This window comes from Liolophura sinensis, chromosome 8 (assembly GCF_032854445.1).
Source record: "Liolophura sinensis isolate JHLJ2023 chromosome 8, CUHK_Ljap_v2, whole genome shotgun sequence".
Taxonomy (NCBI): Eukaryota; Metazoa; Mollusca; class Polyplacophora; order Chitonida; family Chitonidae; genus Liolophura; species Liolophura sinensis.
The window spans coordinates 53,936,617-53,958,358 of NC_088302.1; the positions used below are offsets into that span (position 1 = coordinate 53,936,617).

The 21,742-nt window shown below is 39.8% G+C and overlaps 1 protein-coding gene across 1 annotated transcript; it reads left to right on the forward strand.

Moving 5' to 3' along the window:
• Nucleotides 1–209: 209 nt before the first annotated feature.
• On the forward strand, nt 210–20,838 carry LOC135473006 (major facilitator superfamily domain-containing protein 6-like). Its single transcript, XM_064752772.1, is given in 12 exon segments — nt 210–252; nt 5,669–6,049; nt 11,124–11,192; nt 11,195–11,320; nt 11,323–11,738; nt 11,741–11,991; nt 11,993–12,111; nt 12,114–12,207; nt 12,209–12,417; nt 12,420–12,650; nt 17,929–18,129; nt 20,214–20,838. Coding segments are annotated over 11 exon segments (1,974 nt in total). The 5' UTR covers nt 210–252; nt 5,669–5,952; the 3' UTR covers nt 20,375–20,838.
• The last annotated feature ends 904 nt before the right edge of the window (nt 20,839–21,742 follow it).

The window sequence follows — 21,742 nt, forward strand, 5'->3', positions numbered from 1 at the left end:
AAAAGAATCAAAGAATGAAGGTCATTTAATTCATTCTTGTTAAACCATACAAATTTAAAGCCTACACACTGTACATAAAACGTAAATTGCAACAGCTTCGAAGGGAAAGGTTATGCTGTTTTTAGTCAAGGGTTACACATTTTTTATTTTTGTTGCTCTAAGCGAAGAAATGTCATTCGGCACTCCAGGTTCTGGGAGCTCTGGTTTAGGAGTGGTAGCACGTGGGGGGCTGCTCTGCGAGAGAACATGCAGGTAAATCGAAGCGAAACTGATCACATTTATTCAGGAGCATAATTTTTGCACCAGGACGCTTCTGTACCATGGTTAATTTTCTGCGTATGTTGTTATAACTCAGACTGGAGGCCCAGTTTGAATGTACACAGGCTGTTGGTGTTTCAAAACGCTATCGCAAACCCCGGTTTCCCTCCACTACAATGCTGGCCGCCGTCGTATAAGTGAAATATTCTTGAGTGCGGCGTAAAACACAATCAAATAGATAAACAAATCGCAAAGGGCTCGGCCTCTCAGCAGTGCCAATGATATAATTTGTTCAGGAGGGAATGTGTGGCTTTGTCTGCCAGTGGTATCGTCTGTAGACTGTTCAGCAGAGAATGTGCGATTTTTCTGCCAGTGGTATCGTCTGTAGACTGTTCAGCAGAGAATGTGTATTTTTCTGACAGTGGTATCATCTGTAGACTGTTCAGCAGAGAATGTGTGATTTTTTCTGCAGTGGTATCGTCTGTAGACTGTTCAGCAGAGAATGTGTGATTTTGCTGCCAGTGGTATCATCTGTAGACTGTTCAGCAGAGAATGTGTGCTTTGTCTTCAAGTGGTATCGTCTGTAGACTGTTCAGCAGAGAATGTGTGATTTTTCTGCCAATGGTATCGTCTATAGACTGTTCAGCAGAGACTGTTCAGCAGAGAATGTGTGATTTTTTCTGCCAGTGGTATCGTCTGTAGACTGTTCAGCAGAGAATGTGTGATTTTTCTGCCAGTGGTATCGTCTGTAGACTGTTCAGCAGAGAATGTGTGATTTTTTCTGCCAGTGGTATTGTCTATAGACTGTTCAGCAGAGAATGTGTGATTTTTCTGACAGTGGTATCGCCTGTAGACTGTTCAGCAGAGAATGTGTGATTTTGCTGCCAGTGGTATCGCCTGTAGGACTGTTCAGCAGAGAATGTGTGATTTTTTTCTGCCAGTGGTATCGTCTATAAACTGTTCAGCAGAGAATGTGTGATTTTTTCTGCCAGTGGTATCGCATGTAGACTGTTCAGCAGAGAATGTGTGATTTTTGCTGCGAGTAGTATCATCTGTAGACTTTTCAGCAGAGAATGTGTTATTTTTCTGCCAGTGGTATCATCTGTAGACTGTTCAGCAGAGAATGTGTTATTTTCTGCAGTGGTATTGTCTGTAGACTGTTCAGCAGAGAATGTGTGATTTTACTGCCAGTGGTATCGCCTGTAGACTGTTCAGCAGAGAATGTGTGATTTTGCTGCCAGTGGTATCGTCTGTAGACTGTTCAGCAGAGAATGTGTGCTTTATCTGTTAATGATATAACCTGTAAACTGTTCAGCAGAGAGTGTATACTTTGTCTGCCATTCTTATTGTCTGTAGACTTGGCAGCAGGGTGTGTGCTTTGTACACCAGTGGTATAATCTGTAGACTGTTGACATCTGAGAATTTGTGCTTTGTCTGCTAATGGCGTCATTTGTAGTCTTTCGGCAGTGGAGTGTGCTTGTGTAGATTGTAACAACATAATGTGTACTTTACTGCCGGTGGTATCATCGGTAGACTGTTAACAGCAGAAGGTGTGTGCTTTTAATATATGGCAATGGTATCATCTGTAGACTGTGGGATTTGTCAGCCAATGATAGATAATAGCTTGTAGACTGTTAACAACAGAGAATGTAATATTTGTCTGTCAGTGTTTATCATCTGCAGATTGTTCAGCAGAGAATGTGTGCTTTACTGCAGGTGGTATAATCTGCAGACTGTTAACAACAGAGTGTGTGCTTTGTACACCAATGGTATCACCTGTAGACTGTCAGCAGCAGAAAGTGTGTGATTTGTCTGCCAGTGGTATTATCTGTAGACTGTTAACAACAGAGGAGAGTGTGTTTTTTTGTATACATGGTATCATCTGTAGACTGTTAACAACAGAGAGAGTGTGTTTTTTTTGTCTACCAGTAGTATCATCTGTAGACTGTTAACAACAGAGAGAGTGTGTTTTTTTGTCTACCAGTAGTATCATCTGTAGACTGTTAACAACAGAGAGAGTGTGTTTTTTTTTGTATACATGGTATCATCTGTAGACTGTTAACAACAGAGAGAGTGTGTTTTTTTGCATACATGGTATCATCTGTAGACTGTTAACAACAGAGAGAGTGTGTTTTTTTTGTCTACCAGTAGTATAATCTGTAGACTGTTAACAACAGAGAGAGTGTGTTTTTTTGTATACATGGTATCATATGTAGACTGTTAACAACAGAGAGAGTGTGTTTTTTTGTCTACCAGTGGTATCATCTGTAGACTGTTAACAACAGAGAGAGTGTGTTTTTTTGTATACATGGTATCATCTGTAGACTGGTAACAACAGAGAGAGTGTGTTTTTTTGTATACATGGTATCATCTGTAGACTGTTAACAACAGAGAGAGTGTGTTTTTTTGTCTACCAGTGGTATCATCTGTAGACTGTTAACAACAGAGAGAGTGTGTTTTTTTTGTATACATGGTATCATATGTAGACTGTTAACAACAGAGAGCGTGTGTTTTTTTGTATACATGGTATCATCTGTAGACTGTTAACAACAGAGAGAGTGTGTTTTTTTGTCTACCAGTGGTATCATCTGTAGACTGTTAACAACAGAGAGAGTGTGTTTTTTTGTATACATGGTATCATCTGTAGACTGTTAACAACAGAGAGAGTGTGTTTTTTTGTCTACATGGTATCATCTGTAGACTGTTAACAACAGAGAGAGTGTGTTTTTTTGTCTACCAGTAGTATCATCTGTAGACTGTTAACAACAGAGAGCGTGTGTTTCTTTCGTATACATGGTATCATCTGTAGACTGTTAACAACAGAGAGCGTGTGTTTTTTTGTATACATGGTATCATATGTAGACTGTTAACAACAGAGAGAGTGTGTTTTTTTGTCTACCAGTGGTATCATCTGTAGACTGTTAACAACAGAGAGAGTGTGTTTTTTTGTATACATGGTATCATCTGTAGACTGTTAACAACAGAGAGAGTGTGTTTTTTTGTATACATGGTATCATCTGTAGACTGTTAACAACAGAGAGAGTGTGTTTTTTTGTCTACCAGTGGTATCATCTGTAGACTGTTAACAACAGAGAGAGTGTGTTTTTTTGTATACATGGTATCATCTGTAGACTGTTAACAACAGAGAGAGTGTGTTTTTTTGTCTACATGGTATCATCTGTAGACTGTTAACAACAGAGAGAGTGTGTTTTTTTGTCTACCAGTAGTATCATCTGTAGACTGTTAACAACAGAGAGAGTGTGTTTTTTTGTCTACATGGTATCATCTGTAGACTGTTAACAACAGAGAGAGTGTGTTTTTTTGTCTACCAGTAGTATCATCTGTAGACTGTTAACAACAGAGAGAGGGTTTTTTTTTTGTATACATGGTATCATCTGTAGACTGTTAACAACAGAGAGAGTGTGTTTTTTTTATATACATGGTATCGTCTGTAGACTGTTAACAACAGAGAGAGTGTGTTTTTTTTTGTCTACCAGTAGTATCATCTGTAGACTGTTAACAACAGAGAGCGTGTGTTTCTTTTGTATACATGGTATCATCTGTAGACTGTTAACAACAGAGAGAGTGTGTTTTTTTGTCTACCAGTGGTATCATCTGTAGACTGTTAACAACAGAGAGAGTGTGTTTTTTTTGTGTACATAGTATCATCTGTAGACTTCAGAAAGTTAGAAGATTTTGCTCAATCTCTTTCAAAGTTTGAAGTTAAAGTTTTAATTGTTTGACACATGGAATTAATGTACAAATGCTATTTTCAGGCTTTCCAATCTGAGGTCCTGTGTATGTGCAATTTGCAAGTCCTGTGTATTTGAGTAGAATGCGTGTTTACATGTATTTTCCAATGACCCAATACAAATGTAGCAATTCTACATACACCTTCATAGTAAATTTAATTACCCTGACACCTAGGCATCTCTGTGTATCTTTAATTTCATCATGAATGTTTGTTTGTTTATTTGATTAAAACTCAAGAATATTTCACATGTATGACAGCGTCAGCATTATGGTGAGAAGAAACTAGACAGAGCTCGAGGGAAACCCTTGACCATCTGCAGGATGCTGACAGACCTTCCCATGTATGGCCAGAGAGGAAGCCAGCATGAGCTAGACCTGAACTCACAGCAACTATGCGTGCTAACCCCCTCGGCCATGGAGGCCCCCATCATGAATGTTGCTGAATGTATACATTGAATGATTGAATATTGAATATGTGTGTTTTTTTTTGTAAACCTGAGATGTAACCTCAGGTGTAAGGTTTAATATGTTTAGGTTACTGTTCTGAGAGATTTAAGAAATTTGCCAAGATTGGTTCCATTACTGGGGGTGTGGTCCATTTTCTGGTTACTCCTCTGTTCCCAAGGTCTGCCCATTCCCTAGGGTCAGCTCCCTTCCCCGGGGTGTCCTCTGTTCAACGGGGTCTACTCTTTTCACTCCAGTCTGCTCCATTCCCTAGTGTCCATCATCTCTAATTTCTGGTCTGGTCTATTTGATGGGGTCTGTTCTGTTCCCTGGAGTCTGTTCTGTTCCTTGGGGTCTGCTCTATTCCCTGAGGTGTTTTCATTCCCTTGGGTCTTATCTATTTCCTGGGGTCTGCTCTATTATCTAATGTCTGCTCTGTTTAAGAGGGCTATACTGTTCCCTGGGGTCTGCTCCTTTCATTGGGTTCTGCTTCATTTCCTGGGGTCTGGTTTCTTCCCTGAAGCGTGCTTTTTTGCCCCTGGTGTTTGCTCCTTTCCCTGAGATCTGCTTCAGTCCCAAGGTTCTGTTCCCTGGGTTCTGCTCCATTTCCTTAGGTTCTGCTCCATTTCCTTAGGTTCTGCTCCATTTCCTTAGGTTCTGCTTTATTTCCTTTGAGTCTGCTCTATTCCCTGGGGTCTGTTTTGTTCCCTGGGGTCTGTTCTATTCTGAGGGATAACTCCATTAAATGGGGACTCTGTTGTTCCATAGTGATCTAGACTCCATTCCCTGAGGCCCTCAAGATTAAAGAACTGGGGAAAGATTAAGTGGCAAAAAAAAAAAAGAAAATAAATAAATAAACAAAGCCATATTTGTATATACATGTACAAGTATGGTGAATATATTGATGAACATTTGAAATTTGTGCCTATGTTTGTTATGCACATTGTTCAGATATATTTAAAATGAAAGTAAATAAAGGCTTACATGCTTGTGTTTGTATTGCGTTCTGTCTCCTAACCCTATGTATAGTAACCTTTAAGCTATACATATAGTTGCACAGGCTGTTGTGAACACCTGTTGGTGAAGGCTGGATGTTGCACCTAGTGCAATTAAAGTATTATACCTGTTGGTTTCCCTGCCCTTTTGATCATGCTTGTCTAATTAGCGTATTTATGTAATGACAGGGAGAATAAGAGTGTGTTTTGTTCTGCAGCGTTGACAGCCGCTTCATGCAGTCTCCGATCAATACATGAGCAGAGAGTGAGGTGCCTTCCGCAACCACCTGACACAGGCTGTATGAACCCTCCCCCCTGCTCTTCCACTACATGTCTTAAGCGAAGCTTGTTTCTGAGCCAGCATTGTAGTGAGGTGGCTAGTACCATCATGTACCACCAGTAAGATAAGACGGGACAAGAACAGTACCAGTGTTACCTCACTGAAACCCTTAAGGACCCCATTCAAACCAAGCAGAGTCATTGTACACAGAGCACACCAAACATGGCCAAGCTTGGAATCACCTCCGAGAAGCAGAAATGGTGGAACGTCGACAAAACTCTTCTTCCTGTGAAGATGTTCTACTTTTTTTTCCTTGCAGGTGAGTTTCTCTTCATGTGTTTTGTTTGTTTGTTATGTGTTTTTTGTGCCTCTGTATGTTGGCAAGCAGTTACATTTCAATGTCTGAGTCATGCATGTGAAAAAGCATTCGTGCACAAATGTTGCAGATGGAATTCAGGCTTTGCACATGCATTCAGCAATTTTCTGCAGAAAGCAGTAGTTGTACATGTGATAGTATCAGGTTGTTTCCTTTGATGTCCACATGATGATTACTCATTTATAGAGATTTTCCTTTTATTCATGTTATCAGTAAAATGCTATCTTGTGTTACAAGACTTGCACTTGTCTTTGTTAATATTGCATCCATGGTGGTATGGAAATCTGATTGCCTAGGGAAAACCATGTGCAGGGTTAATAAGAAACGAATCCATGATACGTTTATTCGTGATACATGTTGTATGTTTTACATGTGTATTATGTGATACATGTTGTATGTTTTACATGTGTATTATGTGATACATGTTGTATGTTTTACATGTGTATTATGTGATACATGCACATGTATGTGTACAGTGTGTATTATATGTACCCTAACCCTAATTCTTCAACCTTTTCAACTGTCTAAGTAAGCAATATTTTGGAACATTCAGGGAGAAGTATGGGGTGTAGAGAAGTAGTGTGCACAGTTTTAGGAAGCTGCCATCATTAATAACACGAACAAATCATTTTTAGCATCATTTTCGTAATAATCAGTGCATAAATTCCCCTGAAAAAGTGCATTAGTGGTTGAGCTAGATTTACAGTACACATGTAGGCCTATGTAATGTTGTACATGAAGTACACGTGTAAAATTTATATTTTTGTGACTTGAGTGAACATTACTTGTTTAATTTTAAGTGTTGCTTCACCACCGGCCCGGATAGCACAGTTGGTAGAGTGTCCGCTTCAGGACCGGTAGATCCAGGATCAATCCTTGATTGAGTCACACCTAAGACTCTCTATATAAAACATAGAGGTGAAACAATAGCCGTTGTTCAGACTTTATGCGCACATGCTTTACCACTACATAAGTATATTTTTAAATTTAATACCTTTTCATTATTAACTAGGTTAATAAATTCCATGAATCCATTGTAGAATTTGATGACTAATGATATGAATGAATGTATACGGGCATTTCAGAAGATAATCATCCTACATGTACAAGTGTAGCTGCAGTATATGGTATGGGTTAATACTTATTTGTGTAAAAACCCAACATGACAACCAAAATCAGTATCTACATGTAGTTGTTTAATTAATGTCAAAGCACACATTTTAATAATAAATTGAAAGTTCAGTTCATGTAATATTTAATCTTCTAAGCAATTTATAAACAAAACATGTTCTATTTATGAATACAAAGTCTATATATTTTGATGATAACTGTATTGAGAATCAACCTTAACTTATTGTATGTAATTTGGAGATGCCACATTATATCCTTGATGATCATGCATGTTTTTAGACCATCACCTACATTTACTGTATGACCGTAGTATCCATGGTCAGGAATAGGAAAGGGGCATGTATGCATGGTTGTAAGTGTCAGGAATAGGAAAGGGGCATGTATGCTTGGTTGTAAGTGTCAGGAATAGGAAAGGGGCATGTATGCGTGGTTGTAAGTGTCAGGAATAGGAAAGGGGGCATGTATGCGTGGTTGTAAGTGTCAGGAATAGGAAAGGGGGCATGTATGTGTGGTTATAGGTGTCAGAATAGGAAAGGGGCATGTATGCATGGTTGTAAGTGTCAGGAATAGGAAAGGAGCCATGTATGCATGGTTAAAAGGGTCAGGAATAGGAAAGGAGGCATGTATGCGTGGTTATGGGTGTCAGGAATAGGAAAGGAGGCATGTATGCATGGTTATAGGGTCAGGGAATAGGAAAGGGGCATGTATGTGTGGTTATAGGGTCAGAATAGGAAAGGGGGCATGTATGTGTGGTTATAGAGTTAAGGATAGGAAAGGAGGCATGTATGTGTGGTTGTAGGTGTCAGGAATAGGAAAGGAGGCATGTATGTGTGGTTGTAGGTGTCAGGAATAGGAAAGGAGGCATGTATGCGTGGTTATAGGGTCAGGAATAGGAAAGGGGGCATGTATGTGTGGTTATAGGGTCAGGAATAGGAAAGGGGGCATGTATGTGTGGTTATAGGGTCAGGAATAGGAAAGGGGGCATGTATGTGTGGTTATAGAGTTAAGGATAGGAAAGGAGGCATGTATGTGTGGTTATAGAGTTAAGGATAGGAAAGGAGGCATGTATGTGTGGTTGTAGGTGTCAGGAATAGGAAAGGAGGCATGTATGCGTGGTTATAGGGTCAGGAATAGGAAAGGGGGCATGTATGTGTGGTTATAGGGTCAGGAAATAGGAAAGGGGGCATGTATGTGTGGTTATAGAGTTAAGGATAGGGAAAGGAGGCATGTATGTGTGGTTATAGAGTTAAGGATAGGAAAGGAGGCATGTATGTGTGGTTGTAGGTGTCAGGAATAGGAAAGGAGGCATGTATGCGTGGTTATAGAGTTAAGGATAGGAAAGGAGGCATGTATGCTTGGTTGTAAGTGTCAGGAATAGGAAAGGGGGCATGTATGCGTGGTTGTAAGTGTCAGGATAGGAAAGGGGGCATGTATGCGTGGTTGTAAGTGTCAGGAATAGGAAAGGGGGCATCTATGTGTGGTTATAGGTGTCAGGAATAGGAAAGGGGCATGTATGCATGGTTGTAAGTGTCAGGAATAGGAAAGGAGCCATGTATGCATGGTTAAAAGGGTCAGGAATAGGAAAGGAGGCATGTATGCGTGGTTATGGGTGTCAGGAATAGGAAAGGAGGCATGTATGCATGGTTATAGGGTCAGGAATAGGAAAGGGGGCATGTATGTGTGGTTATAGGGTCAGGAATAGGAAAGGGGGCATGTATGTGTGGTTATAAGAGTTAAGGATAGGAAAGGAGGCATGTATGTGTGGTTGTAGGTGTCAGGAATAGGAAAGGAGGCATGTATGTGTGGTTGTAGGTGTCAGGAATAGGAAAGGAGGCATGTATGCGTGGTTATAGGGTCAGGAATAGGAAAGGGGGCATGTATGTGTGGTTATAGGGTCAGGAATAGGAAAGGGGGCATGTATGTGTGGTTATAGGGTCAGGAATAGGAAAGGGGGCATGTATGTGTGGTTATAGAGTTAAGGATAGGAAAGGAGGCATGTATGTGTGGTTATAGAGTTAAGGATAGGAAAGGAGGCATGTATGTGTGGTTGTAGGTGTCAGGAATAGGAAAGGAGGCATGTATGCGTGGTTATAGGGTCAGGAATAGGAAAGGGGGCATGTATGTGTGGTTATAGGGTCAGGAATAGGAAAGGGGGCATGTATGTGTGGTTATAGAGTTAAGGATAGGAAAGGAGGCATGTATGTGTGGTTATAGAGTTAAGGATAGGAAAGAAGGCATGTATGTGTGGTTGTAGGTGTCAGGAATAGGAAAGGAGGCATGTATGCGTGGTTATAGGGTCAGGAATAGGAAAAGGAGGCATGTATGCATGGTTATAGGGTCAGAAATAGGAAAGGAGGCATGTATGCATGGTTATAGGGGTCAGGAAATAGGAAAGGAGGCATGTATGCGTGGTTATAGGGATCAGGCATAGGAAAGGGGGCATGTATGTGTGGTTATAGAGTTAAGGATAGGAAAGGAGGCATGTATGTGTGGTTGTAGGTGTCAGGAATAGGAAAGGAGGCATGTATGCATGGTTATAAGGGTCAGGAATAGGAAAGGAGGCATGTATGTGTGGTTATAGGGGTCAGGCATACAAAAGGAGGCATGTATTCATGATAATAGGGGTCAGGAATAGGAAAGAAGGCATGTATGCGTGGTTGTAGGGTCAGGAATAGGAAAGGAGGCATGTATGTGTGGTTGTAGGGTCAGGAATAGGAAAGGAGGCATGTATGTGTGGTTGTAGGGTCAGGAATAGGAAAGAAGGCATGTATGCGTGGTTGTAGGGTCAGGAATAGGAAAGGAGGCATGTATGTGTGGTTATAGGGATCAGGCATAGGAAAGGAGGCATGTATGTGTGGCTATAGATGTCAGGAATAGGAAAGGAGGCATGTATGCATGGTTATAAGGGTCAGGAATAGGAAAGGAGGCATGTATGTGTGGTTATAGGGGTCAGGCATACAAAAGGAGGCATGTATTCATGATAATAGGGGTCAGGAATAGGAAAGAAGGCATGTATGCGTGGTTGTAGGGTCAGGAATAGGAAAGGAGGCATGTATGTGTGGTTGTAGGGTCAGGAATAGGAAAGGAGGCATGTATGTGTGGTTGTAGGGTCAGGAATAGGAAAGAAGGCATGTATGCGTGGTTGTAGGGTCAGGAATAGGAAAGGAGGCATGTATGTGTGGTTATAGGGATCAGGCATAGGAAAGGAGGCATGTATGTGTGGCTATAGATGTCAGAATAGGAAAGGAGGCATGTATGTGTGGTTGTAGGGTCAGGAATAGGAAAGGAGGCATGTATGTGTGGTTATAGGGGTCAGGCATAGGAAAGGAGGCTTGTATGTGTGGCTATAGATGTCAGGAATAGGAGAGGAGGCATGTATGTGTGGTTATAGGGATCAGGCATAGGAAAGGAGGCATGTATGTGTGGCTATAGATGTCAGGAATAGGAGAGGAGGCATGTATGTGTGGTTATAAGTATTAGAAGACCAACAGTTTCATTTAAGCCAACACACATGTTCACAAACCTTTCACACATTCATCTTTATATGTTCAGTTTTGTTGCTGTGTATTTACCTTGTAGAAGTGCAGTATTATCTACCAAATTGCTAATGCTTCTTAGTCTATCTCTCTCTCTTTAATATTTTAGCACGCCTGTACAAAGTATGTATTGAGCTGATGTTTTGAATTCATCCATCTCCTACAGGAGAGCTCTGTAGTAACCTTGCATCCAAATTCAAGTTCACATCCTCTCAAAAACTACAGCTGAGCCACCCAAGACATTATGTCAAGCCTCTATTTTAAGATTTGATTATAACATTTCACGGAGAAGAATCCTGTTTGGAAGATACTGTAGTGAGCTCAAGTGGTTCTGTTTTGTGTTTTGACAGGGGTAGGAACACTGTTGCCATTCATCACATTATTCATGAAACAGCTGGGCCTGTCCTCTGGGGAGACTGGGTTATCTATGGTGTGATGCCCTTTGTGGGATTCTTAGTGAGGCCTGCCCTGGGGGCTGTAGCTGACAAGCTTCATCAGCACAAACTGGTCCTGATGGTCGTGTGTTTACTCACTGGCGTCTTCTACCTTGTCTGCTGCTGGTTCCAGCTAACATCAATGAGGATAGCACCAAGATATTCACCAGTATTCACTGTAACAATCAAGACTCCTACATCAGTGACTGTAACACTGGCCCGTCATGCCCCATGTCCCTAACCCATTATGGTAACATGACCATGGCAAATGGCAATTCATCTGCCACCAGTATGCATGGTCGGAAATGTTCAGCGGTGTGTACGTTTGCAGTGCCTGGTGCCTACTCTACCCGCGTCTGCTTTACCTCCACTGTTGGCTCCTTCCCGGACAACTGCCTCAACATTTGGGTGAGTTCCACTGAGGAGTCGACGGTGAACTTCAGACTTCTTGATGCTGGCGCTGTTATCCACAAGGAGATTCTCCATGACCGCTACAAACTGAAAAAACCAAATGTCGTGAGCACCGAGATTATGATCTGAAGAATCTGTCTTTCAGGGGAGAACCGTTCTGGAGGATGGTGTGTGACTCGGAGACAATCCTCAACTGTGATATGTCCTGCACCACCACCCATGCACTGGAATGTAACCGTGAGACCACTGCCTATGGACAAACATTCTGGATATTTTTCTTTGTGTTTCTCTTGGCGAATATCGCCTTGGCGCCCACCCTAAGCCTGAATGATGCTATTGGCTATGATATTCTTGGGGACAAGAGTCATCGTTGGGAAAACAGAGACTCGGGGAACCATAGGCTTTGCATGTTTTGCTATTGCATCAACTCTCATAATGGATACACTGAGTAAATCCAATAAAACCATCGACTACAACATATCATTCTACATCTTGGAGGCCTGATGTTATTCTGTGTGATTGTGGCAGGTTTTCTAAAGGTGAACCCTGATTTGGTGTGTAATAAGATGTTCGTGATGTTGGCAAACTTGTCACCCAGCTAAGGATAGCGTCCTCCTCCTGACCATTCTCATGTTTGGTGTTTACTGTGGTGTCATAGAGGCCTTTCTTTTCTGGTATCTCCTTGACCTTCAACTCAAGTATTCGGGCCATGTAAATGGTAATGCCATCATCATGGGTTTGTGTCTAATGTTGAACTGTGTGGCTGAAGCCCCCTTTCTGTTCATGTCTGGACACATCATTAAAGAATAGGTCAGTTGTCTTGTATCTACCTGGCATTTGCTGCATATGCCATTCGTTTCATTGGCTACTCCTTCCTGGTGAACCCCTGGCATATCCTCTTTCTTGAGCCCCTCCATGGTTTGACCTTTGGCCTCCTTTGGGCAGCAGCCACCTCTTACACCAACAAGATATCCCCTCCAGGAACCTCCGGGACCACACAGGGTCTGATCAGTGGTCTTCATTTTGGCTTTGGTAAGTTGCAGGAATGCGAACTAAAAGATTGTCTTTATCATTACATGTAATTACTCTCCTCAGCTACTAGTATTTAGAGCTAAATACGTCTTAACGTCTTAATGAAGAAACCGCAAATATCTTGTGTTCTTTTTAACATATGGACAGCAAAGTTATGGTTTGCCACAGAGGTTCATGTGACAAGTGTTGCAAATCTTGACTGGTGCGTATAGGTTTGCATGTATTTACATGTGTTTTGTAATGCTTGTCTGATTTGATCACTGTCAAACATCTGGTAGCCTGTTATGTAGTAGACCAAAGGGCATACGGCCCCAGACCTGTTATTGTGGTTACTGTATGTTACCTCATCAGTTGTGTAATGAAGATAAAACACTGGAATGAATGTTGATCATCTGCTTACATGATGACCCTCTTGTTTGCCTGTTAGTGTTTTGTTCAGTATGTTGTGGAGGTTTCAAGGGACAATTCATAGACTTTCATTAGCATGAGAATTAATATCAGTTTTGTGAATAGAAGTGTTATTTATTAGAAGGCAGTTTGGCAGTCAGACATAATGTACCGCTATGTAACATGATGCCAAATAGGCTACGTAAGTTGAAACTTTTTTGTTGGATGTCGACAAGCTGTCTTTGAAAAACCATGGCGTCTGAAGCTGTCAGTTTAGCTCAGATCCTATGACAAATAAAAGGATGATTGAGGATATCCATGCATAAGTGAAATTTGTAAGGCAAATATGTACATCTGTACTTGAACACTAATTAAATAAATAGGCAAATAAATATTTTACACAGTTGAACAAACAGCCCACTGAGTTAACCTTCAGTACACACTGGATACAGAAAATGTGTCGAGTACTACCATACACCAAATAAATCAATTAAAACTATGCACCTAATATATCAAGTACTACTATACACCAAATATATCGAGCACTACAATCGAGTACTACTATACACCAAATATGTTGAGTAATACTATATACCAAATACATCGAGTACTGCTGTACACCAAATATATCAAGTACTACTATACACCAAATATATCAAGTACTACAATACACCAAATATATCAAGTACTACTATACACAAAATATATCAAGTACTATTATACACAGAATATATTGAGTACTACTATACACCAAATATATCAAGTACTACAATCGAGTACTACTATACACCAAATATATCAAGTAATATTATATACCAAATATATCAAGTACTACTATACACCAAATATATCAAGTACTACTATACACCAAATATATCAAGTACTACTATACACAAAATATATCAAGTACTACTATACACAGAATATATCGAGTACTGCTGTACACCAAATATATCAAGTACTACTATGCACCAAATATATCAAGTACTACTATACACCAAATATATCAAGTACTACTATACACAGAATGTATCGAGTACTGCTGTACACCAAATATATCAAGTACTACTATGCACCAAATATATCAAGTATTACTATACACCAAATATATCAAGTACTACTATACACAAAATATATCAAGTACTACTATACACAAAATATATCAAGTACTACTATACACAGAATATATCGAGTACTGCTGTACACCAAATATATCAAGTACTACTATGCACCAAATATATCAAGTACTACTATACACAAAATATATCAAGTACTACTATACACAGAATATATCGAGTACTGCTGTACACCAAATATATCAAGTACTACTATGCACCAAATATATCAAGTATTACTATACACCAAATATATCAAGTACTACTATACACCAAATATATCAAGTACTACAATACACAAAATATATCAAGTACTACTATACACAGAATATATCGAGTACTGCTGTACACCAAATATATCAAGTACTACTATACACTGAATATATCGAGTACTGCTGTACACCAAATATATCAAGTACTACTATACACAAAATATATCAAGTACAACTACACACCAAATAAGTCCTTTCTGATACTGTTTTATTATCTTGTATGAGAGTGTCATGGACTGGAACATGTAGTGTTCTGCCTAATGACCCAAACTGATTAAGATGCAAAACAAGCATTTTGTGTCTCGCTACGGCACTGTACAAATATTTAGGAATTTTATAAAGATTATTTTTGAGCTTTTCTTTGTTATTCTTTATAGTTTAGTACAAACGAAGATGTAGATTGAAAATTTGTAGATATCTGACACAGGAAAAGCTTTAATATGTTGATTCTACAACCTGGGCTACATATGATCTACAAATTTCAAGAGCCATTGAGTTTGAAAAAATGTATGTGAGCCTTGCACAAAAAGGTGCAGGAATCGGGAATGTATTTGTACTTTCTTGGGCAGTACATTTCACTAAGCACAGAATCCTAGTCTATATGATCTGAACTGACCAACCACCATGAGTGCCAAGCAGAACAGAATTGTACACCACTTTTCACCTCTATTGTTTGGAGAGATTGGACAGTGCGCAAAACGAAGCATTTGCAGGCAACAGTAGCTCATTGTGTAAAAAACGTAGTATTGACCTGAACATATGTGACATCCCACTCGGGAAAATGAGTTGTTATTTGCGTCGCAATAGATATTAATCTGTTGCTTTACAAATTCGACTGGCAGTCACTAAAGAGCTCTGTTTTAGATAAGACATGCACTTTGTCCTGATGGACCTGAGGAATCACTTGCCTTTCACCAATACGGTACATGTACTTTGTCTTGAGGCACTCTGGGAATCATTTGCCATTCACCAATACGATACATGCACTTTGTCTTGAGGCACTCTGGGAATCATTTGCCATTCACCAATACGGTACATGCACTTTGTCTTGAGGCACTCTGGGAATCATTTGCCATTCACCAATACGGTACATGCACTTTGTCCTGAGGCACTCTGGGAATCATTTGCCATTCACCAATACGATACATGCACTTTGTCTTGAGGCACTCTGGGAATCATTTGCCATTCACCAATACGGTACATGCACTTTGTCTTGAGGCACTCTGGGAATCATTTGCCTTTCATCAATACGGTACATGCACTTTGTCTTGAGGCACTCTGGGAATCATTTGCCATTCACCAATACGGTACATGCACTTTGTCCTGAGGCACTCTTGGAATCATTTGCCTTTCACCAATACGGTACATGCACTTTGTCTTGAGGCACTCTTGGAATCATTTGCCATTCACCAATACGGTACATGCACTTTGTCTTGAGGCACTCTGGTAATCATTTGCCTTTCACCAATACGGTACATGCACTTTGTCCTGAGGCACTCTGGTAATCATTTGCCTTTCACCAATACGATACATGCACTTTGTCCTGAGGCACTCTGGGAATCATTTGCCTGTCACCAATACGGTACATGCACTTTGTGCTGAGGCACTCTGGATATTCCCAACAATATCACGTATATAGGATAATGCAATGTGATACTGTAGATGGTACACTTCACAATGTGTAGAGGTCATAAGACGTGGAATGGGGTTTTGAATTTACCATTGGCTACGACAATTTGTTTAGGTATATGTTCTCAAACATTAATAGTTTACTCCTTAAAGGGAAGTTTTGCGTAAGTGTACATGTACGTGTCGAAGCCAGCTATTCAAAGCACCGGGCCAAACTGTCCCAGGGCTCCTGTGGCCAAGGTGGTGAGTATGTCAGTGCGACGCAGTGACACAGGAGCTTCTCACCAATGCGGTGACTGAGTTAAAATCCAGCTCATGCTGGCTTCCTCTCTGGCTGTACCTGTGAAGGTCTGCCAATAACCTGCAACGATCGTGGGTTTTTCCTGGGCTCTGCCCTGTTTCTTCTCAGCACAATGCTGGCTGCTGTCGTATAATTGAAATATTCTTGAGTACGGCCAAAACACCAATCAAATAAATAAATAAATACATAAATCAAAACAGACCCCAAAAGTACTTTCATGTATTTACTTTTTTTTGTTGCTGAGCCTTACATATAATTTGAGGTAGGATAAAATACGGTGGCCTTCTTGGAACACATCTGATATGACCCCCTTGGAATCATTCCAGTAAGCTCTAATGCTTGTTAAGCTCTCACAGTAATGTGAAAAAACTTTGGGAAATATAGTCTAAAAAGAAAAAATTCATGGTGAGAATAAGTATTTAAAAAGTTGATTTATAGTTGCCATTTTACATTACATTAGAGCGCAATAGTTCAGAAGTATCATGACATTTCATTTGACCTTGACATTTTACTTTTATATAAATAATTTATTCTTGTGCTTGGCATTTGTACAGATATCATGCTTACGTGTATTTTGTTAGACTCGCTGTAATCTTCTAACATCATGATACATGAGTTTACCCTTGATTGGCCAACTGATATGAATACATCCCATACAGTGCCTCCTTATCAACCGACTGTACGGTATCATATTAGCCTGCTGGTGCGGAGGTTACATGCGGAATAGGATTTCAGGTTCTGTTTTCTGGGCTGTTGTCCGGGATAAGATAATCACAGCCTCTTGAGTGTGGCTCGCGATTCTAGTAGTCCATCAATCTCACTGACAGATAAGTGGAATGATCATACCACTGTCTTCTATCCACCAATTTGTTCTGTGCCAAATTCTTGAGATAATATACAGTCTGTCAGACTGGTTTTCCCAACACGTCACATTATCAAGGCAAGATGAGGATGGCATACTGGTAAAAGAATAGAATGAATCATCAAATGGCCAGATTAGGGAGCTTTATTCTTTCTCAGTAGGATCAGTGAATAGCTCAGTCGTAGTTTAGGTTCGCTATTGCATGAGATGACAGCACAGCTGAAATCTCCCTGAAGCCAAGTGGTATAAACTTACTATGTCAGTGGAAGGCGCACTGGGAAAAGCCTTATTTCAAAGCTCATCTTTAACAGACAAACAGTGGCATCGGCTTTTCGCAATTTGACCTTGTTTACACCGGGCACTTTCTTTTAATTCACCCATAGGACTGACTGTCATCCCCGAGGCCTGGTCCCATTGCGTTGTTTTTGTTTTAATGTGATTGTGTGTTAAATATGATGACAACACAGCATTTTGAATATTTCTAGATCAGTGACGTCTAATAAAATGCAATTAACATCACTGCACTTTTTAAAACCTATTGCTGCTTAAGCCATGGTTCTAGGAAGTGTGCAAATTGCTACTATTTATGCATTTACATGAACAGTTAGAATAAACCCCTGACTGAGGTAAACAATAATCAAAATCAAATTAAGTGAAATCTTTCTTATATCATATCTCATGTGCATCTGCTGTCTTGTTTTCATCTGTCAAGGTAAAGGTATCGGTAGCTTGCTGACAGGGTTCCTATTTGACATTCTCGGTGCCCGCTGGTCCTTCCGTGTCTACGGTATATCTGCCCTCGTCTTCCTCGTCCTCAGTGTCATTCTACACTTAACCTGCCTGAAGGTGGAGCCTGCGGAGGAAAGAGATAACATCATCGTCAAAGCTCCTCACACGAATTTAAAACCTCACGGTATGTGTTTACCACTCGGCGAAATACGCCTCGCAGTCATCCACCCCACGTCAGAGACTTGGGAAGGATAACACTACACAGGCATTTACATTACTCATTCGTTTAACGGAGTATGCCCTTATACTTGATAAAGCTCATGCCCTTTTGGAATAATCAGGTAGGTCCGATAAGGAAGGGAATTAACAGTATTATCGAAATGCAAACATTTTAGTCTCCCAGTATGATAATACTGCTGCAGAATAGTTTTAAAGTCTTTGTTGACATTGTCCAATAGGTGTGGAATGATATGACAACACGTATACAGTTGCTCAGATACCGGACCGTGAGAGGGTTAAAAGTCATACCCGACCAGATAGAGACGTATGGAAACACGAAAGGCCATAAACTGCTGTACAGTGCATTAAATACCCATTGGCCATAAGCTCTTTTGCAACAGATAGTGTGTTTACAAGATGATGAAGGCAGACGCCTAACGACTTTGAAACACTTAAAAGTACGTGAAATGTTAATATAAAACGAAGAATATGATTTTAAGGAAAATGAAGAAAGATGTGTCGTTTTTAGGAATATTTTATATTTCTTAATATTTTTCGTCAATGGTCGGAAGTATACGGAAATGACATCATTGATGAGCATATTGGTCACGCGAGACCAGCTTAGTACCCCCAACTCGTGCACTTCTCGGCAGCAAAGTTGTTTTGACAGTTAACAGTTGACGTCACCACAAAGGCTGCTTAATTTCCGAACTGATCGCTGTGGCCTTAGGAAAACTAGTTTAAAACCAGCCTTTTACTCCGTATTAAGAAAAAAGCAAACAAACAGGCGTTCCCTGTATCTTTTTTAGGTCAATGGTTGCCTTCTGTTGTTGGTCCCCTTCCTTAATAATATGAATTTACAACATATAAATGAAGCCTAGCCTTGTATACTAAAACAAGCAACTACCAGCTTCTCGCCATTCAATCGCTGCGCTGTACGATGTCTTCTCTGAAAGGACTTCTCTGAATTAGAAATTTTGTTTCGATCAGTTCGTTCTCATTGGCCAAGACCGTAAGTGGGAAGGTCTGTCACCAACCTGCGGATTCCCCCGGGCTCTGCCCGGTTTCCACCCACCATAATGCTGGCCGCCTTCGTATAAGTGAAATATTTTTGAGTACGGCGTAAAACACCAATGAAATAAATAAATCATTGGCCGAGAGATACCAGTCCAGAAGCCTAGTGAGAACTGCAGGGTTATTAGGCCTATGTGCTCTGTCCAATGACTTGTTATGTAGGACAGGACGTCATTTTATGAACTTCCGCCCACATTAACCTCAGCTTAAACATCAGCCACAGATATCAGGTAAGTTGCCTGACTTTCTATCTTGCGGAAATTAAAGCCAAACGGTGAATGTTTGTAGTTAAGATAAAATTCACTCATTAGACTCGATATCTTTTTTTGAAAGAGCCCAACATTTAAGAACAAGATTTTTTTTATTTACAATGAAAGCTATAGGTATTATTTACAAATGATCAAAAACAAGCTTTTCACAACATGGCTGAAATATTGCAGGCATGGCGTTAAACCATAATCATTAATTCATTTAAGAAAACCCCAGTAATTTAGATGATGGAATTTTCACAGTTTACTTGGCATTAGTTCAGTCTTGATTCACAGTCTTGAGTCTTGAGAAAATAAAGCCTAAAACCATTAAAGTTTGTTAACTGTTGTCTGTGAACATTAAATAAACATTGACATAATAGATCAAGACTAGACCGCGTTTTGATGAGTATACAAGTATTTTGAATGTTAGTACATTAATGCAGTTCGCTGCTTATGACTACCGCCGGCATTATTGCACCTATATTTAATGGTTTATTTAAGCATATTGGCAGTTGTGTTCAGTCGTTGCCCACATAGCAATTAATAAATAACAACATACCCATTCCGATATCCCCCCCCCCCGGATATGTGCCTGATGGTTTCCATGTGTTTATCCTATGCGAATCTCGACCCCGATACATTCGTGCATGTGACATTCATTTAAAAACTGCATACATGTTTTTTTTTTTAATCAACAAAAGATATAAAATGTTTATAATTATAGATCCCGATCAGGAGGATGAAGCTGCTGCTGGTGATTATCTCCTTGGAAACCATTCAGGCACAGATGAAGTGGAAGTTAGGGCGACAGCTGACGGCGAGGATGTGGAGGAAATGACAACAAACTCGGAGGGAGTCGCCCCACCGGAATCTGACCGTCTGTAACCCACATTAGTAGCTCCGACTTCAAGCTCACCATTTAGAATTGTCACCTTAATGCCTACCGTTGTATCGTTATGTATTGCTCAACTATAAAATTTAATTAAAAAGTGTATTTTCTAAGGTAAGCGATGTATTGCTGTGTGTAGACAGTTTCGTCAAAGTACTTGCTTAATCATAACATTTGTCTCAAACATTCGTGAATACGAAACACTGCAGAAGCTCCATACAGTGGCGATGTCTCCCTTTCCATGGGGCCAGTCTCGACAATATTGTCTAAGGCGTGTTCCGTACATTGTACATTTTGTAAATTCCATGACACTATTGAAAACATTTATTTTTCAAGCCGTTTATGAATTTTTCAAGCTTATTTTGAACGACACGTGAAGTGTTTCATGTGTGGATATGTAGTGAGGAATGTGCATCTGGGACCTTTAACATATACATTTTTTGGCGTTAAATAACAATTAAAATCATAGATTCATCTTGTCTATATTTCTTTTTTTATACATTATATATATAAATATATCTTTTATATATATATATATATATATATATATATATATATATATATATATATATATATATATATATATAACGTTGGTATTGTATTTCGTTTCAGCAGTCTGTACTCCGATAGAATCCGTATTAGTCGACTTCCAAGTTAGTATCGTGTTTACCTCAAAACAATCACCTAAAATTTTCACCCGGACAAGGTTTATAACTGGTGATAGCGTGGTGAACACTGTTCCCCTTCTGCCAAATCTACGACGTGTATCTTACTTCTTACTACCTTTAATTGACGCAGTTTGTAGGTAATGGCTACGAAGTAAAGCGAGATATATTTTGGCATTCCTTTTTTGGTACAATTTATATATATATATATATATATATATTTTTTTTTTTTTTTTTTTTTTTTTTTGGTGTATGCTTGCAGTTCAGATTAGTTTCTTGTGTATAAATATCAGAGGTTCCACCTTGAGAACCGGGCTAGATACCATTCCTGACCGCAGATCTATAGTCGGTTTCTCATAACCATGTTAGTAGGGGTGGATCTTGTGTCATTTGCTTATTTAATTCTTTGTAAGACATAACGTATACGTGATATTATGAACAATCACCAGACAGAAAGTCCCAAATTATTGGTGTAGTATTTTCAGTCTCAGCGCACAAGTCAAGCCTTGTTTTACTGATGAATTAAAAATTTGAGACGGCCTTGTCTCTATATTCACTTCATTCTTGCAGTGCTTTTGTGAAACTTTATATACATCCTTAATGAAAAGTCTCGCCAAACCTGCAACTTTTTCAAGAAGTGATATGTGAATTGTTTCTTCGCTGATGATGCATACCATTGCGTGGGAATATTCGTGTGTG